At 40.8% G+C, this 21,173-nt stretch overlaps 1 protein-coding gene across 2 annotated transcripts; it reads left to right on the plus strand.

Moving 5' to 3' along the window:
* Positions 1–858: 858 nt before the first annotated feature.
* On the plus strand, positions 859–15,384 carry Gasp (Chitin binding Peritrophin-A domain-containing protein Gasp). Of its 2 annotated transcripts, none has more exons than XM_089476264.1 (5): positions 859–1,079; positions 8,843–9,052; positions 9,115–9,303; positions 9,367–9,577; positions 14,655–15,384. In XM_089476264.1, exons 1-5 carry the CDS (start codon positions 1,037–1,039, stop codon positions 14,707–14,709), a joined length of 708 nt encoding a protein of 235 aa, XP_089332390.1. In that variant the 5' UTR covers positions 859–1,036; the 3' UTR covers positions 14,710–15,384. The 2 variants fall into 2 exon arrangements, with proteins under 2 accessions (XP_089332390.1, XP_017855821.1); XM_018000332.2 differs by lacking the exon at positions 14,655–15,384 and adding an exon at positions 9,960–10,691.
* The last annotated feature ends 5,789 nt before the right edge of the window (positions 15,385–21,173 follow it).

Below are 21,173 nucleotides of genomic sequence, written 5' to 3' on the forward strand. Positions count from 1 at the left end.
CACACACACACACTCACACACACACACACCCGCAAAACATGCACGCACACACATTCACTCAGACACACACACACATGTATGGTTTCAGCCAATTAGGTGAAGTTCAACTAGAGACTTAGCTTTTTTTTCTTCATTTTGCTATTTTGGGTCGGTAAGTAGAAGCCGTGCCCTGAGGCCGGCAATCGCACAAAAAGCCAATCCATAATTAGCTACAAGCATCAACAACAATTCGAACTGGATGCTAGTTGCCTACACACACTCACACACACACGCACACACCTAGACATGCTGAACTTTTAGGCAAATAAATTCCATTTGCAGCTCCCGCCTCAAAATGCAAAACGTAACGGCGCAGATCAATTGAGGAATGGTTCGCTTTGGGGGCAGCCGAAATACAACAATGCGACGCTGGCAGCGCAGTCGACGCAGCTGGCGACCACAGTGCGCCGCGTGCATACAAAACGAGCTAGCTTACAGTTAAAAGCGACGCGTCGCTAATAATTACAATTAAACGTGTACACGAAAGAGACAGAGAAAGAGAGAGAGACAGAGAAGGAGACACAGAGCGTAAAAGTAAGAGAGCGTAAGCAGCGCTGCATGAGCGAAAACAAGAGAGAGAAAGGCCAATTCACACAGGTGCGACAAGGCCAGGTAGCTTCTGTAAGTAATACTAAAGCTGACTGCTATGAGCCCCAGACCGCCTTGCTGTGCTGTGTACCGTTGCAATCGTTTGCCAGTGAACGTCGCGTCGCCACTGACGGCGCTGCGCAGCCGGCGTGCGCGTCGCTGCCGCCGCCAACGTTCGTCTGGATTGTTCGCGGCTGGCGCGCATGCGCAGCGGTATAAAAAGCTCCCGCACCAGCCAGAGCCACACACAGTTTCAAGTCGTCGGTCCAAGTGGTGCGCAAAGTCAAAGTTTTGTTCAAGTGCTGCGAGCGCCTCCCCCCCTACTCTCTCAGATTCGGTTACGTATCGGCGAGCAACGGTTAAAAGCGTTATTACCAAATACACAACAGCAATAAACTAAAACCGCACAATGAAGAGATTTTTAGTTGTGTTTGTGGCATTATTCGGAGCCGGTATGTATTAATTGTTAGCTACATACATACATACATACACACCTACATGCATATCTATGTCGATAAGAGCAATGAGAGAAATGCCCAAGAGCCGAGACAGCGCTCAAGGAGCCAAAGACAGCTTGCGCTTACGCAATCAGCCAACCGCTGAAGGACACTTGACAAGCGTTCAAGCTGCACAGTGCTAAAAAGAAAAACAAAAAACGAACAAGCCAAAAAAAAAAAAAAAAAGATGAAAGAAAGAAGTGTTTTTTTAAATGGAGTGTGTTATAAAAGCGTCCGCTTGTGCAACAAGTGACCAGCAGCTCTGATCAACTATCGCCCAGCTTGGCCCACTTTCGAATTCGAATTCAAAAGGCGGAAAATGCAAAATGAAAATCACAAAATAGTAGAAGAAAACAAATGTAAACAGAAATAAGCGAAGGCGAAAAATCCAAATGCAAACCATAAGCGTAATCGAGCCAAAGAGCCAATTGGAGTTAGCCATGTTGCAGCAACCCAACACGTTTACTTGCATTTTCTATAGCCCACCCCAACCACGCACACGATCACATTCGCTGTAGATGTATCTATAGCTGTATCTATATCTGTAGCCGTAGCTGTATCTGTTTTTGTATCTGTATCTGTATTATTGGCTCGAATCGATTTCGTTACCTCATCGCGTGGCGACGCCTTTCTGAGTGCAAGAAATTACAACAGAGTCAGACGCTGACGTTGTCTGTTTCGGCTTGGCTGCACCACTCGCTTACATCATCATCATCATCATCATCAACATCATCGCCAGCATCATCATTATCTGCACGATGATCGCTGTTATAAATGATCTCAAGTCTTGGGCCAATTTATGGCCACATTTGCATGACATTCATGACATTGACATTGAAATCCCTTCTCTTCTGCTTCTGCATCTGCTTCTGCTTCTTCTTTTTCACAATATTTGCACAAAACAAAAAACAAGCAAAAAAATTTACATATTTTTATGACACGTTGGCAGCCGGCTAATTGAAAAGATAACTGCGTGATATTTTGTTTTTGATTTTCGGCACAGGAATTTCAAATACGCAGCTGACACGCCCAGGCGGCCCATTAGCCAAACTTGTTTCAACTGGGCCATCAAAGTGTTTTTAGCCGCAGCATTGTTGACGTTTTGACTTAGTCTCTCTAGTTGTTGTTGTTGCTGTCGTTGGTTATTCAACTTAAAAGCAACAACAACAACAAACATAAAATCGAAGAAAAAAAGTAAAATCGCCTCTGGCCAATTGCGTGCCATGCATTTTGTTGCCGTATTTTCTTAGCCACTTCACTTTTAATTGGCAACAATTTTCAAAGTTATTAAACTTAACAACAGCAAAACAACACTTAATGGGCCTAAGCCAGGCGCATGCAGCGCATTGTCAAGTTCAAGTTGCTTGTTGTCGTAGTTGCTGCTGTTGCTGCTGTTGTTGCTGCTGTTGCTGTTGCTGTTGCTGCTGGCAAATAAATTATGCAACATCAAATGCTGTTGGCCAAATACGCAAACACTTGGCCCAAATGTTGCCACAAGCATGCTAATCACGGCGATAAACAATTTGAGCTGTTCAAAAGATTTCCGAAAAGCGACGAAAAACACAATAAATTTCCGCATTCGGTTGCGCGACTCATTTTTTTTTTTTTTTTCTTGCTGCTGGATTTTTGCATTGGCTGCCGCTGCTGCTGCTGCTGCTGCGGTTTAGTATCAGCAGCAGCAAAAAGCGTAACAAATGCAAACAATATATGTGTGCTGCCATTTTGTTATTGCCACACCACAGCAACAACACAGCCAGCAGCAGCAGCAGCAAGTCACGCTTGAAAAGTTTTTATTTTGTGGCAACAAAATCAAATGAAATGGCCAAAGCACACACACACACACGCTCACACACAGAGACTCACAGCTGCGCGAGCTATGGCTTGCATTAGTGGCACAACAAACACCAGCCACACACACACTCGCACACACACATTAGCTGGGTATCTGCGCTGATTTATGGGACCAGCGGCAAGTGTAAAAAAAAGTCAACAACAAATACCAAAAATAAAAATAAAAACAAAATACAACTCTTAAATGCGCTGACGCCACTCGAAAGTCAATTTGCGTGCCACATTTTTGCCATTTGCTGCCACTCGTGTGGCCCTCTCTCTCTCTCTCTCTCTCACACACACATACTCTTTCTCTCCGCATTTTTGTGGTAGCGCAGCTCAGGCTGTCGTCGATGCGTTAAATTTGAAAAATAAATCTATAACTTTTTTGAGCATAGGCTAAGGCGGATTTATGGCTCAATATGACGCGTCAGAAACTATTTGAGAATATGGCATGAATGACGCACAAACTCGACAACAACAGCAACAACAACAGCAGCAACAACAAATACTAGGCAAACAATTGAAAAGCAGATTAACCCACATACGTTGCATGCCGGCAGCAATGTGGGTAAATATTTAAATATCATTATGGCAGAAAGAAAAATAAAAATAGAAACGGCTTCTTGGCTTAGCTTAAAGAACCAAAAGCGAAGAGCACCAGCAACATTTAGCGGAAATGCTGCTACAAACCAAAATTGTTGCTGTTGTTGTTGTTGCTGTTGCTGTGCAAATATCGTAGCCCCCCTAAATTGCCGTTAGTCAAAGTAGGAGCTACGAAAGAAACGTAACGAAACGAAATGAAATGAAACGTGCTTAAATGTCAGCAATTTTCTTGATTTATATGGCCGGCAATGTCTTGGCGCCAGACAACAATGGCAACAACAACGGGCAAATAGAATTTGCCAGAGGCCCAAATGATAGATAGTTGCAAGTGCCACAAAACACCTATTGTGAGCTGCTAGCTAGAAGACAAAAAATAGCGCCAACAACAATAACATTAAGCTGAAGCTCTGATTGCAGCCCTCTTGCGGCTAACGATTATGAGTCCAAATACAAATATACACACCAAAGACACAGCAAATACACACCACATACTTGGGCAGCCGTCTGGCAGGGCAACTTTCAGCACAGTTGACTTCAAGTGTTTTTCGCTGGAATTTGTTGCCTTTCAAGTGGGTGTGCGAACGTCTAAGTGTGTGTGTGTGTGTGTATTTATACACATCTAGCTTGAGCAGTTCAATGCACCGGCCCCTGTTGATATTCATATTTATGAGTCACTGTAGCGCAGGCTCAATGCCTGACACGAAATGCAAATTTGTCATTATTTGTCATGATATTTGCAGGACACGTAGCCATACGAATTTTGATATGCATCTAGAAAGGAATGCCATAGATGACAGCATTGATGAATGGCCTGTAACTGATATTGCAGTAAAAGTTGATATAAGAACTGCTTAAGGCTGAGAGGGATCTCTGGCTAGAGAGGCATATCGAAGATATATGGACAAAATTTAAGAGCAAGAGCTGTCAGGGAGAAGAAAGATAACTAAAGAATTATAAATAAATTTCAGAGCAAGAGCTGACAAGGAGAATAGAACTAAGAGTGTCATTTAATTGAAATTAATTCCCAATATTCGACAAATCTATATAGCATATATATATACCATCCTTATATACACTCTACTACTTCTATAAATACAAATCTTTCCTCAAACAGAAAAGTACAAGTAGAGCAGCAGGATCTCAGTTAGTTAACAACAAACATATTGTTTATATATTCTCTATCCGTTACATATTTTGTCTAATTCAACCTTAACTAACATATTTAAATGAACCTTGTTCGAGCTGCACTACAATTAAAACTCTCACTCTATGTGAAAGCCCCATTTGGCAATTGATTGCCTTGGGGGGGGCCGTATGTAGCAATAATAATAATAGTAATAATAGTTAATGCTCTGCCATGTGCATATCACATATCAATTGACATTGTTGTAAATAAATTACGTAGCTGTAATTTGCGAATGTATTCATTGTTTAAATTGAATTATTCATTTATTTGTGTTATTTGCATCTTGACAATGTCTGTCATTTAGGTGCAACATAAATTAATATAACTCAATTTTTTTTTCGCTGTAATATTTTTTCTCCTCTTTATTAATTTGAATGCTGTGAAGCGCGTTATCAACTCTGTGTCTGTGTGTGTGTGTGTGTGTGTAAAGTTTTGGTTAATTAAATGATTATGTTAATGGACGACCGGATAAACAGGCGTAGATATAAGTAGAAACAACAACAACAGCAGGAATAGTTGACTGCAGCAGCTGGAACGATATGCATTCAACCGACAAGACCAATACAATTGGCGGTTTCACTGTTAAAATGTCAATAAAAATTTATTATTTAAACACACACATGCTTACATACAGTTTAAAAAAAAAGTACGTAATTAAGCGCTCACAATTGATAGATAAAACAATTATTGCAAACAGCAAATTAAACAACATGCAACATGCGACAACAATCAGTCTAACTAAGTAAAGCCCGCTAATTTGCGAGATTGGCCAATCGAGGCATTTAAGCCATGTGCGACAGAAGAATGCGCAGGGCGTGCCGGCCGGAACTGTCAGCCGCAGCGTGGCTTAATTGCGAGTGGGTTAGTAGTCGTAAGTGGCAGCAGACTCGTTGCCAATATCACGTCTAACCGGTTTAGCCGCAACTCGAATGCGGCCTAGAATCGCTTGGCTTTTGCTTTCGTTTTCGTTATCGTTTTCGTTTTCATTTAGCAGATCAGCTTCTAGAATGAATGCTTAATTAGCGCTCGAAATATTCCACAAATGACATCAGTGAGTGGTTCCTCGAAGCGTACTTCAAATCAAACCAAGGAAATACCATGAAATCAAAATGCGCTCAAAACAATAATAGCTAAAAGCGAAAGGTATTAGGAATAGAGACGAGCATTGTTTATTTTTAAAATTAAATACATTTTTGTTTGGCTCTGAATTTTATAAAGAAATATATCTATATATACATAAAAAGCATATTATTCTTATTAGTTTTATATTTCTTATAATAGACTTGAAATCAAATAAAGGAAGTCGGTAAGCATCTGTTTACTGAGGAAATACCGAGCAACCTTAATCATATTGTGTATTTATAGTAAATATATGATAATACCTATAAAAATATATAGAATGTAGAGCTCATATTAGACAAGCTTAGTATTCGAATTCGCATCTCTTTAGGTTTTTCTGTGGTTAAACAACCTCGAGCTGAGTTAACAAACATTTAATTGTGTTGCTGGCTGCTCTTTGATCAATTTGAGTTTAGCTTTCATTAGAACATTCCACTGGCTCTCTTTCCTTTCTGTGCCCTTTTTACTTTGCTGCAACTAGTGTAAATTTATAGCGTATACGCCACTTTGGCCGGCAGCAGGCGCCAGCAGCAGCGGCAGCAGCTGCTCAAAGGTAATTGTTTAGTTAACATGTGGTATTTACGCTACGCGACAAATGTACACACACACACACACACACATGCGCACACATGGAGTAAGTGAGACATACAAATGTACATAACTCAATGTAATCATCAGTGTGGGCATCGCAGCACACTATGCACATATGTAAGCGCATTAGTGCTGCGGTCTGCTGCTGCGGCTGCCACAGGCTATGCCCCATGCCCCATGCCACAGCCCACATCCCACATGCCACATGCCTCATGCCTCATGCCCCATTCCACACATTTACAGCTGCATGACCAGCCTCGAGACGAGCTGGGGTTTTTGGGTCTGTTGCACTTGCATTGGAATGCGCTTTTTGTGCACTGCTTCGGTTGCTGCAACAACAAACTAAATTATTATAACTGTTGGCTGAGCACACACACACACACACTCATACACTCTCCCTCTGTGAGAGAGTTTAGCTTTTGTTTGTTAGTTGTTGAATGTTATGTGTGTGGGTACAACAGCTAAGTGCTTGAAAGTTCCTCTTTTTCGAAAAAGCATTCCAGCTGCTGGCCCACCTGAGCTGCAAGCCAAATAGTGAAATATTGCAGAGCACAATATTTGTATGAGTCCAAGAGTTAAACAAATATACATATTTATAAACATATAATAGATTGTCTTAAAATATATTTAAACTCTTCTTGAGTTTACTTATTGCCCCATTATGGCTACGAAATATAGCTGTCAATGCAAATACTTAATTACTTTTCGCTCAAAATTTTTGGCAATTTCTATTCGAATTTTATTCATATGGAACTCAATTCAGAGTTCCCTTTGAAAAACTATAAATGTAATTTCTCTATAATTAACAATATATGAGTAAACAAGTCGAGTGAATATATGAAAATATTTTATATATTATTTTATAATGCAATTGACTAACAGCTCCCGCTAGAGCACCTGACCGAAAAGTGCGCATAATAAATATGAGTGCAGCATCAGCATCTGTATATGTGTGTGTGTGTGTATAGTTGACGAGTGTGTTTACACACACGCATAGCAGATATAACGAGTGCGCGTGTAAATAAATGCAATAGGAAAACAAAGTTTTTAATTAAATTCTGCAAATAATTTGATAATCGCCAACAATTTTGATTTCTGCAAGGCTTTTGTTGCAATTGCATTATATATATGTGTGTGTATATATAAATGCATCAGAACTCTATATATATAAAAAAAAAAAACTTTGATATTTGATTAGTTTACACAACATGAAAATTGCATGCTGTTTGGTTTATCAAGAGTTGTTTTAGCTGTCGGCTTTTCCATCTAAATATTTTTTTTTAGTTTCAATTATTTTTATTTTGATTCATTTGATGAGGCAGCTGAGCGAGTCAGGCGGAGTCAGGTAGAGTCAGGAGAGTCAGAGGAGTCGAGCACTTCTGATTGAGCATTTGTAGCCATGACCGCAGTTTTGTGGCTTTGCAATTAGATTATCACACAAGGGCTGGCACAGAGTGTGGCTCAGGACTTTTCAGGGCATTTGTTCATTTGGGGCAAGTTCGTTGGCGAATGCTAAAAACGTTGAATAATTATTTATTGGCTGGCTGTTGCAGCTGCAGCTGCAGCTGCAGCTGCCATTTGATTTGAAACGAAATTAAACGAAATGAAATCAAATGCATTGCACATTGCAGGCCAGCAAAAAATACACCACATTAGTTAGGGTATATAAATGCAATTTGCGTTCGTTACGCTCTGCGGTTGCACTGAGCTCCCAGCTTGCAGCGTGGGAGCTGCGAGGGCTGCTCTGATAGAGCGAGAGGCACCGCGATAAGTCCTTGGTGGCGCGTTTCAGGTGCTTCAACTCTGTCGTGCCAGGGTTCGGCGTCGATGTCGAAGCTGTAATTTCATCCCAAAAAAGAAGCAAAACAGAAGACAACAGAAACAACAACAAATTACAAGCGCAAAAAGTAAATGCAGTTGGCCCTGAGCTGTCAACGCGTGCGTATGTGTGTGTAAGTAAGTGTGTGTGTATCTCAGATCTCTAGAGCTGTCTGTTGAAAGTTGCCAGCCAAAAGATTTATTGGCAGCCATCGTCTGAGGCGAATTTTTAAAGTGAATGCCTTTTGCACAAGATGACAAATCGTTGGGCACAACAACATCGAAAACATCGACAACATCGACAACATCGACAACATCGACAGCATTGACAACATCGTGTAAACGCATGCTTATATATAACAATTAAACGCCCATTGGCATTGGCCATGCAATTTGAATAGGCTCTGGGGCCTATTAGACCCGTCTCACGTAGGCCCGCCTCGCCACGCTTCGCTCGTAATATAATACAATATTCAGGGGAACAAATTGATTTCAATTAGTTTGCTTGACGCGCTGCATTTGAAATTTATACTAATTGCGTTTTGTACACTTTCTCTGGTAATTGCAGCTGTGGCCCAGTCGAGCTTCAAGTGCCCCGATGATTTCGGCTTCTATCCACACGATACATCCTGCGACAAATACTGGAAGTGCGACAATGGCGTCTCCGAGCTGAAGACCTGCGGCAATGGTCTGGCCTTCGATGCCTCAGACTCCAAGTTCCTCACCGAGAACTGCGACTATCTGCACAATGTGGATTGCGGTGAACGCACTGAGTTGGGTAGGTCTACCGCTGATTGCCATCAATGTTGGTTAGCTGAACTCATGTGCTTCCATTTGCAGAGCCTCCAATCACCACGCCTCACTGCTCGCGTCTGTACGGCATCTTCCCCGATGAGAACAAGTGCGACGTGTTCTGGAACTGCTGGAACGGCGAGCCATCCAGGTACCAGTGCTCACCCGGCCTGGCCTACGATCGCGATGCACGCGTCTGCATGTGGGCCGATCAGGTGCCCGAGTGCAGGAACGAAGGTGAGTTGCGAATAGACGGCTGCGCTCCTGAAGTGCGGGAACTAACTGTCCTTTGACTTGCAGAGGTTGCCAACGGCTTCGCCTGCCCAGCTGCTGGTGAGCTGGCCAATACTGGCTCCTTCTCCCGTCACGCACATCCCGAGGACTGCCGCAAGTACTACATTTGCCTGGAGGGCGTGGCACGCGAGTATGGCTGCCCCATTGGCACAGTGTTCAAGATTGGCGACAGCGATGGCACTGGCAACTGCGAGGATCCCGAGGATGTTCCCGGCTGGTAAGTTGTAACAGTTAAGCTTGACTACACAATATATTTGGCACCTGGTTTGCTTTGGTTTTGCTTGGAGTTGTTGAATTTGAGTTTTGAGTTTATTTTGCTACGCTTGCACCACAGACCACACTACCAAACCACCGAACCACCGAACCACCCAGCCACCCAACCACAGACAACAGTTCTTAGTCGTTCAGCAGATTCGAGATCTATTTTTCTACACTAATACTCATGTATCTATCTTCATGCATCGACACGCGCTCTCTTTCTCTCTCTCTGTCTCTCTCACACACACACACGCATACGCACACAGGCACACACTCACTTACATACATATCTCTTGGCCTATTCTCACATTTGTCTTTACCTCGTCCCTTTACAATTGCAGCGAAGACTACTATGGTGATCTGGACTTGAAGAGCATCCGCAAAAGCGAGCTTCTAGCTGGATTGAACACTGAAGGTCGCACTAAGAACGCGCCCAAAACCAAAGCTGCCACCTCATAAACATAACAACAACAAATATAAGAACTAAAACAACAACAACAACAGCAACTACAATACTACAACTACAACAATATCAACTCGAATCCTTTGCCCAACTACTTTCCCACTACTCTCACATCACAAAGTCTAACCTCTAACAAGACTCAACAAGTGAAAAAATAATACTCAACCAGCCTCAAGATCAAGCTCTATTTCATTATCAACTCAATCTCCTATCCTAAACGTTTCTAATTATCTTTTACCTATCCATAAATCCAACTGTTGATATCTTCAACTCTTCCAAATTGCAAAAACAATTTTGAGAACTTATGACGTTTAGGTCCAAAAGGCTAAAAAGACAAATTCGTAATCAAATGTGCGAAACACACAAGATAAAATGAGTGTAAACAACATCGAGGAGAGAGAAAAATCTTTCAAATTGCAGAGTAAAATTGAGAGATTTGTACATTTAAGTGATCTTTGTTTATAAGCTTATAATTTTATTTTATACATAAAACAAAAAATACACAAAAACTAAAAAAAAAACTTCAAATTTTATAGTTCTTATTTATGAGAGTGCTCAGCTCAAAGGGAAGTCAAAACATATATTTTAAATAAAGTAGCTGAAGACTGAAGATGAGTTTTATTTGATCATACAAAATATAGCAAAGCAATATATATTAAATTTTGCTCAGCTTACATACATGTAAATATAAATATTTTATAACCAATTAGTTTCTGTAGTTTTGATTCTTTTTCTTATATAAAGTATATGAATTTACATGTTAATTTATCGGAAAGTTAGCTCAGCTCACATAGTCGATTTCCAGTAATTAATACTATTTTCCATTGTCTACTTTATGAAATTTCAAATCAAGTCCTTAAACCACTCCGAAATATTTCCACTGTAACGTTCCTGATATGTAGTGAAAGTAAAATTGAGGCAGTCAGGGAGCAAGACAAAGTTCGGTTGCCCGAGCTACGATTTAAAGCTCTATTTGAGCAACTAAAAGTCGAATAATTTTTGGGTGGCTTCACGGCTAGGCCAGAAGTACGAACAAACTCGTAAACACTCGTAAATTATTTATAATTTTGCCATTGGGCTGTGGGAATAGGTATGTGGTGGGTGGTGCGGGCAGGCGAATAGCAAGGTTCATGTGATTTTATTTTGTTTTGTTTTATTTTTTTTTTTTATTTCTTTATTTCCTTATTTCCGTATTTTGTTTGGCTGCGTTTGCCGTCTGAAGTCGCCGAGTCTGTAAATAATAAGTAAACAGAAAACTTTGCGACGCCAGCCATATTTGTCGCAAATGAAAACTTGGCAGCCTTTTCGAGAGTCCAACGTCTTTGCTAACGATGCCAGCGTTGACGTCGACGTCGACGTCGGCTGCGGCGGTGGCGTCGACGTGGACTTCATCATCAACGTCGTTGACATCTTTTGAAATGCACAAGAACTTTGTTAATTATTCATTAGATTCTATAAACAAAAACGCGATACAAAAACTTTAAATGAATTTTCAAATTATCAACACAATTGCAGGCAGAACCAACACACAGACAGACAAACGCACACACTCACCAGCGCACACTAGCACGTGGGCAATGCTACCTCGATAGGGGCGCCAGCCATGGGAGCGGCAAGCGGGTCGCTCCACTAAATCATGAAAAGGGGCAAAAACTTTACTATGCCTTGTCGTTGACTTTTGTCTGTGGGTGTGTAGATATATGAGTGTGTGTGTCTGCTTGTGTATATGTGTAGAGACGCACACACTTGCCACATTTTTGAAGGAGTTTTAAAACTAATTAAATAAAAATTATAAAACTCGACAAACTCAAGGCGCAGTCAAGGCAAAGGACATTTTCGGTTTATGTGTGTGTGTGTGTGTGTCTGCTGGAAAATGGTTGAAAGCGCGCACAGAACTGCAACATTTTGGAAAATTAGTACAAAGTGGCCAAAATGCACATAATTCGCTTTAGGTCCTGCTTAAGAGTGCGGTAACAGTTATAGCCACAAAGAAAGATAAAGAATCAGAGAGTAGAGAGAGCGAGAGAGAGAGAGCAGGAGAGGGAGACTGAGCGAGTGGGTATCTACACACAAATCCCAGCAACAACAACTCTCAGCTCTTGTTATCATATTTTGCTTTCACCTGCTTTGCACAGCTCCGTGTAGTTGTTGCAATCTCCAATTAAAAGTTGTTGCAAGCAACAGCGGTGAGTCCTTTGGTCCGTGCTTCAGCCAGGAGCGACCAGAATAACGGCAAACGCCAAGCACATAAAAGTGTTTTATAAACATAAATGATTAAACAAAGTTGGACGAAACCGCTCGCCACACAGCAGCAACTGTTGCTGCTGCCAAAGAAACTGTGTGGCAGTTGGAAATAGAGCCATGTCCAAGCCATACAGCAGGACATCTGCAGCAGATCCTGGCTCAAAAACTCCTGCTGCTGTTGATGGATAATAGCCTTGCTCTTGCATTCGTCTGTCCCCTCCCGTTAGCCTGGACAACTGTCTGTGTTGGCTATGAAAATCCTTTTAACGTTTTGACTCTAATTAATTTTAATGATCTTATAAACGCACAGCAAGCACATAAAACTAACAGCGGCAGCAGCAGCCGCTAAGCCTAACTGCTAATACAATGCAGTAAGCACAACGCATACATTTATAATATAGGGACTAACTATATAAACGAGAGCGCATTATCGAAATATAAAAAATTAAATCTACAAAATAATAGTAGGTTGCGACGTATAAAAACCAAAATGCTCTATTAGACTACCAGATCTCACAGTTTTAGACAGAGAAGTTAAATATCGAAACAGAAATTTCCAATCGGATCTATAGACAGTTGTCGATGGACTTAAGTATATCGATCTTTCATCTAGATTTGATTTTTTAAATCAGCATTGTTTCAGTACATTAATAAATCTAAATGAAAGGTCGATTTCTTAGACTTTTGAAAAGTAAAAATGAAAAGCAGAAATAATAAGTTTATAAATATTTTTGAAATAAAATTATTATTATAATTTTTTTTTTAATTCATTAAATTTTATTCTAATCTAATTTAACCCAATCAGAGATTCTGTGTATAGTAAAATTATAGTTTAAATTAATTATGGTGTTTCGATATCGTAAACTAAATTAGTCCCTCATTCAAATTCATAATAAGATGTTCTTTATCTCTGGGTTATCCTTTACAAATAATCATGCTATGAAAAATATTACAATAAATTGATGACTTATTTAATATTTCACAAATATGCTCAATTATATATCTCAAAATATTAAGGCTCCACTTTCACCAGTATTTAAAATTTGTTTTAAAGCACTATTCCCAGTTAAACTGTCCATAGAATTCTATGTTTACATCCTTTCAAGCTATGCTGCCCACAACAGGAGTTTATACTACCTTATTTGTAGGCATTACACATTGCTTAGCACTATTAATATACCCCATTGCCCATTGGGTATAATAAATAAATATTATCAGAACAACACAAAAAGAAGAGAAGCAAACAACGATTTCTGTCCATATTTTGTAGCTTAGAATGCCATGTCGCAGGGTTTTGGCCAATTCCATTTAATTTAATTTAATAGCTTTGCGCTTTTGGTCATTTGCTGGACCGCATCGCGCATTTTGTATGAGGCGCTGCGTACATGTCCTTCCAGCTGCTGCTGCTGCTGCTGCTGGTCGTCCTTGTGTGCGGCGAGCCTTAAAGCCAATTGGCTGGCTTCCGTATGGTCGTGCTGTCTGCCTGTCTCTCTGTCTCTCTGTCTCGCTGTCTCTCTAGCTTCCTCTGTGTGTGGTCATAGCTGTTGATATTGTTGTTATTGCAGGAAACAAGCGAACATCTTCTTTTAATCCTTGATGTCCTGTTGCTTCGCTCTCTGCCATTCCATTCAGCTGAGTGTAACGCAAATCCTTGTAGAGCTGCCGGTCGCCTTTTCATCAGCCATCCGCCACTCGCTCTTAACAAGTTTTTAACAATATTATTTTTTTTAATTATGGCTTTCATAAAAAATTCTTTTGTTGATTTATTAGACAAAGGGCGCCACTCTGGGGGCGCCCACAGCTTTATTAAAGCACCAATCAAAATGTGGCAGCATTCCAAAGAGTGTAAAAAAAAAAGTTTAAGTGCTCTAGTTGGAAGTGCGCCATTGAGAGATACCCTAACTCCCATTGACCCCATACATCCCCTCCGAAAGATTTTGTTGGCATCCTTTTCTGGCAGATTAACTGCCACAAATCATATAATAATCAAATGCGTATATAAATAAATGAGTGTTTCAAAGCTTGTCTGAAATTCATAATCTCCTTTTCTACGGTACAAGGAAATATGTGAAATGTTCCATTTGTAACTCAATACAATTTTTCTTAGCCATGTCGGAATTCCAAGCACACACATACACAGACTCACACCCACGCATATAGTCGCAGTCACGTGTCAAGCTAAAGAATTTAATTAAGCAAATCAACGCAAAGCCAAACCGAAAAAAATTAGTGTGCCCTTTGAATATTACGTATACGCAGCATGAACCTGAACGAGAAAAAAACGAACAAACAAATTTATACTAATGCATGCATTTCTTTCTTTTTATAGCGAGGATTACTATGGCGATGTAGACCTCAAAGCTTTAAAAAAATTGGGCTATTAAATAAAACAAAACAAAAAATATATAAAGCACACAAAAGCCAACGCAAATATCCTGAAATCGTGGCGTAATGAGCAAGATGCCAGCAGCAGCCAGGAACCAGGAGCGAGAAGAACCAGAAGAAGCCGCCATAATAGCGGGTTGAAAAGGCTTGCCACACAGCGTTAAGTATGCATAAAGAATATTAAGAAATACACACACACACACACACACACAAATACAGCCTCACACACACATACACGTATTGTTAAACAGTTGACTTTAAAGACTGAACAAAAGTAGACACAGCGAAGCCTTAAAAACAATAACAAATGCAATGAAAGAGCCCAGAAACCCGCATCATGAAAGCAAATCGAACAACTACAAAATGTTTAGTAACCAAGACAATAGCTTAAAGACAAAACCCTAAAAGCTAAATCTCTAGAATATATCGTCAAAAGCATATATCCGGCTTCGTCAGCGTGCGGATGCCACAGTAAAGTCCTAGTTATGAGCCGAGCCAAAAGTTAAAGCAGCACATGGAAGCACAGTCAAATGAAACCTTAACTTATTAACCAAATGTCAAAGAAATAAACATAAACAAATACACAGCCGAAGCACACGCATTGTATATATAGCTGAAACATTATATTATTAAGTTTTATTGCAAATAAAAATAAACATAATAAAAATGGAAAATTGTGCATTTTTTTCTTTATAGAATTTCTGTTTTTTATTGAAAAATAATTAGAGTGAATATCCGAATTTCATAAATTTTTGTTTGTAAGAAAATATTTATGAAATATTTTAATAATGTTATTAATATGATAATTGACAGTTTTGTTTTTTTAATTTTATTTTTTTATTTTTTATTTTTATTTATTTATTTTTTTTTTTTTTTTAACATTGCATGAAGGGATCCGATAAGTATTTAATTATATATCCTTTTGGATTGCAATAGAAAACAATTTTTTTTTTTTTTTTTTTTTTTTTTTTATTAATAGACTCTTTTATATATTGGCTTTTATTCATCATTATGCTGAAAGCTTCAACAATCGACTTGAAAAATAAAAATTCCTTCATTTTCCACAGTTATACAATATCAATTTATGGAATATTCCAATCAAGTCTGTGAATTCCTTTTAATTTACACATTACAAACAGGAAATCGGAAATGTATGTATATTCGACAAATTTCTAGCAGAGAAAACATAAAAAAATTCGGAAAATTTCAAAAGTCCAGAGTAATTTTCACAGCCTTGGCAATGCTGTAATCATATGTATGTAAATATTTCCACTCTATATGGCTGCATATCGATTAAAGACTTATCTGCTGCAGCTATGAATTATTTGCCCTTTAGCTGGGCTGAGCCTTGTCTTTGCAGTATGCATAGATGCAGCATAAAGCAAATATTTTAATCAGTCGAACAAGCAGGCAGCCGGAAAACTAACGCTGGCATTACGAAATGTCTAGAGCCAAGCGCACAATTTATAACAGAACTTTAATGCAAAATTTACTGGGCAGTAGGAGCAAACAACCGCAAGAGAGTAAAAGACAACACGCATACGCACTGTTTGCCGAACAAATGCCTTAAACCAAAAAACAAGTAAATAAACAAAACATGCCAGATAGCCCATACACACACTCACACACACACACACACACACACACACACACACACATACACACAAATTGATAATTATTGAAAGAAGAGCAGCAGCAGTGACCTCTGCCACACGCACACACACAGACGCACAGAGAGATACTGTAACGATGCACTAGTGTAACATTAGCCAAGGAAAAGATTGAATAGCAGCAGCACTAGCAGCAGCAAGAGACGACAACGACTGAACGTTGCATGCAGCAGGCATGTGTGTGCAACAATGCAGCCATCCAGTGTGTGTACGTGTGTGCGTGTGTGTGTCTATTTATACACAAAAGAGACATGCTGTTGCATGTTAATTGAAATCAATAAGTGCAGCACACATACCCACATACACAGCGTTCGATATGTGTGACACTGGCTTTAATGGCAGCCAGGAGCAACAGCAACAACAACAACTGCAACAACAGCAGCAGCAGGAGCAACATCACAATGGTTAGTTATCGAAGTGAATGTGGTAAAGTAAATTATTTGCACAACGGCTAATGACAACAGCAACAACAACAACAGCAGCAACAGCAACAACAACAAGTTGTAGAAAAACCAACAGCAACAACTGGGACTACGTCCTTTGGCCAGCATTCGCATATCCTTTTGTATTTATTATTTAGACAGGCGGCAGTTACTTTGCCCATTGCCAGCTGCTACAGTTGGCTGCTACATTGGCCAGACGTAAATTATGCATTGTTATATTTAGAAATTTTTACCTAAAACTGACTTTTACTTGCTGGCATTCGAGGCGGCGCATGCACAATGCTACGCTGCTGATGTTGCTGTTGCAACGGCAATTACCGTGCCAGCAATGGAGGCACACAACAACTGCCGCAATGCAGTCGCATGTAGTTGCTGCTGCAAATGGCTCGTATAACGTGCAAAAACTGCAACTGCAACAACAGCAACAGCAACAAGGGGACCAACACACACTCGAGCAGCAAAAGGAAATTATGCTTGCAATAACATTTACATGCTTGTACGAGTATGTGAGTGTGCCTGTGTGTGTGTGTGTGTCAAATTTATACGCCAATTGCTGCTTGCAACAGCCAAAGCAGAGGTCAAATTTTCATTTCAGCCCAACTACAACAACAGCAGCAACAGCAGCATCAAGTTACTACAATTTTGGTAATACTAAGGCTGACAGCTCTGACACAGAGTTAGAGACTCTCAGAGTATGCAAAAGTCCTATTCCAATCTTAACAATTAGCTGGTATAAATTTCAATTAAATCCTAAAACGAAAACTTCATAAATAAATAAGAATTTTAGCCAAAAACTCAATTTGGAGAAAATTTCAATACAGAGAAGGTAAGTTTAGATTACGTATTTTGAAAGGCTTTCACCAAAACAGATAGCTGAAAATAAAAGAAGAATGATTTTATAGCACAAACCCCAAGTTTATTATTTGTATAAAAAGCTGAAGATTGCATCACATTGCGTATACGTCCGTTGGCTGCAAGCGCTGAGCCTGAGCGTCATTTGGATTTCAATTTACCAGCAAGCTGCGAGCTCTGCTTATCAATGACACAACAGGCCAGGTTCAGGCCCTGCACCATAAGCCGTCATTCAAAGTGGCCCACTTGAGTCTGATGACGCCTCAGATTTAATAAAAATTGGCCTCCGCCGGTCATTGTTAAAGTGGGCACTAATGCGCTGCAGCCGGCAAGTGCCTTGCGCACTACTTATACACACAAGTGCCAGAAGCCACAAAAAGTGCCAAGAAATGATCCAAATAAAAAAATTATATTCAGCGAGCAGCATTACTTGGCTGTTGTTGTTGCTGTTGTTGCTGCTGCTGCGAAATGCAATGACAATGTGCTCAGTGCTCAGTGCTTGGTGCTTGGTGTTCAATGTGCTTCGTGATGATGACAATAACAACAACAACAGCAAGTGGCATTACTTTAGTTCAGCACAGATCGACTGAGAGATACCCTATATAGAGAGTATAGAGGAAGCTTAGAAATTTTAAAGACTTTAACAAGCCGAAAGTAGCCAAGCTTGTAGATTATATTCTAATTTAAAACTTCTTTTACTGGAGCATCTATCATAAAAATATATACCCTTCGCAGCATATCAATAGTTCCAGGGCACAACGTTGACAAAGCGCGACCAGGCATTGCTTATTTTTATTTGCCTGGCCAGAACTAATGCCCAACACCAATAGCAGCAGGAGTAGCAGCAACAGCAGCAGCAACAGCAGGAGTAGCAGCTGCAACAACAAGCAATGCGCTCTAACGCCCTTATCCCTTATCCTGGTAACGACTTTCCCGCTGCTTCGGCTGCTGCGCTTTTGCGGTTGACCGCATTCGCTGTGGAGAAAAAAATCTGTTGCTGCCAAAGTATGGCCAATGTAGAAACTGTGGGCTATTGGCTACTGGCTGCCAGCTACCAAGCCGTGAGCTGCTCTTGACCGAGTGGAGCTATAAATATCTGCGATAGCGAAATGCAATTACGTGGCAACAATGAATACAGCAGCAGCGATTGCTCGCTTGGCCGCTTGGTCGCTTGGCCGTTGTTGTTAGCCCCATTCCCCACTCCCCATTCCCCTCTCCCGTTCCCCTTCTCATTCGCTTTCCCACTCCCATTTTCATTTCCTTTCGCTTTTCCTCTTACCTCCTGTCCGATTCGCGTCCAGATGGCTCGGGGAGGGGGGGCACTCGGACCCACATCCGGCAATTGACAATGATGATGTGTACGTAGTTTTTTGTCTTCGCTGCTGCTCTTTATGCGAGCTGCGAAGGACACTCTGCCGTGGCATGCTGGCAAGGGGGCATGGTGGCATGAGGCAATAGCGCGACTGTATATGGCATTTGTGCTACAACATTTTGCCTGCATTGTCCGAGCCGCAGCTCCAAGAAATGCCAAGCATTGGTCCAGTCTCAGTCGCAGTCTAAGCTTCTGTTTCAGTTTCAGTCTCAATTCCAGTTGCTGCCCCTGTTTCGGGGGCAGCTACGTTTTGTGAATTTATGTGCGCTTTATAGAGAGTTCAATGGCAGCCATCATAAAATATTGAAAATGACACGCAGCAGCTGGGCGAACATATTTGACAGGAGCGAGCGAAATGGGCGAGCGGGTGAGCGGGCGAGCGGGCGCCGCATTCCAATCTACTAGATTGTGCAAATATGTGATATAAGAACTGGGAATGTCCACTGCCAGCAGCAGGGCAGCATAAGAAGCTAATCTGAGCTGGCGCATCGAATCGTTTGCTATAGTATGTGTACACATGTTCTGAGGGCAGTGTTGGAAAACTGTTTGAGCTCGCACTCCATGCAGCTTAAGTTCTTGTAAATATTTGAGCTTTTCACAAGCTCATTTCAGCTTCCGATAAGTAAAAGCCTATCGATTTCCGATAATTATTTTATAATAATTCATATTTCGAGTGCGAGTCCTTGTTGGGTAAATTGCGCTGCAAATCCCTTTTCAAACACTATAATTTCTGCAGTCCCCTAATTTATTACTTCCTATACCCCTTGCCCGGTGAACTGCAAGTACGGTATACTTTATCTACGATTTGTGTAAAGTAAGGCACACGGCGAACAATGGCGCACAAAGTAATTGCTAAAGGACTCTGCTCGCCCCCCACCCTACATCCCGGCCCCTTTTTAGCTTTGGTCCGGGCAAATAACAAAAGTCGGTTGGCATTTTATACGCTTTGCTATTAACTCGACGCATACCGAAAACCAGTCGCAGACAAGCTCCGATTGTCGCGACCGTCGGACACATTCCACGTAGGGAGCTGCCACACGCTCCGCCCTTCCCTCTCTCTCCCCCTCTCCCCCTCTCCCTCTCTCAGTCAGTGCTTTTGCCTATTTCAGCGCCAAACTATGTACCATAAAAAGGCAATTTTTCTAGTTGTCAACGGCAATAGCGTGGCTTAAATTACGGGCCCGGCCAACGGATGCCGATTGGCTGACAGTTAACACCCCAGCCGCATAATTACATACTACGTACTGCACTGCGAGCTGGCCATAGAGTGCTCTCTTGTGGAGGGGTGGAGGGGTGGCGGGGGTGTTTGGGGCTGTTGTAGCAATTGTAAGTCATTTGAAAACAATTTTGATTATATTTTTTCCAAACGATTTCACAAATCCGTTTTATGCTAAGGCGTACAGCGAAATGTGCGTTTGCTTATGGGTAGTTAACAACATGCCCCATAATAATAACATACATTTGCTTGAAGACCCCAGCACCCACTCCCCCACCCCCTCATACACAAACACACATACACATTCACCGACGAAATGTTTGCTGTAAACGACCTTAAAAAACCAAAGGCAGAAAAACAAACAAAATTGCCTGCACATAGTATAAAAAAAAAAAAAACATAAAGATGGAAAAATCAGAGGCTGTTGCCATTTGCTGTTGTTGTTGTTGTTGTTGAAGCAAATTGCAAATAACAAGCAAAAGTTCACAGGATCGAGCAAAAAATGTGCGTAGCATTAGCCGTAGTCGACTTGATTTTGATCGCTTCAATGAACATTAATACACTGGCAGAATGCCAAGGCTAAAAAGGGGAGGGTGGGTTTTTTTTTTTTTTTTTTTTTCTTTTGGCAGGTGGAGCGGACTAGGCCAGGCGAAGGGAAGATGGAGGGAGGCGGCAAGCTGCTTAAGTATATTCCTGTTTACATGCATACTTGTATTTAGCATTGGCAACAACAACAACAACAAATACGACAACAACAACAACAACAACAGCAACAACAACTAGTACCACGCAATCTAATGTAGTTAATCATGCACCAAATGCCCTGTAGGAAAATACATATGTATATAAGGTGTCTTAGGCTAGAGACACATATGTTGATAATATTATAGATAAGTATAATAGAGTATAT

This window comes from Drosophila arizonae, chromosome 2 (assembly GCF_054131065.1).
Source record: "Drosophila arizonae isolate 15081-1271.41 chromosome 2, UAZ_ARI_1.0, whole genome shotgun sequence".
NCBI classification, from domain to species: Eukaryota; Metazoa; Arthropoda; class Insecta; order Diptera; family Drosophilidae; genus Drosophila; species Drosophila arizonae.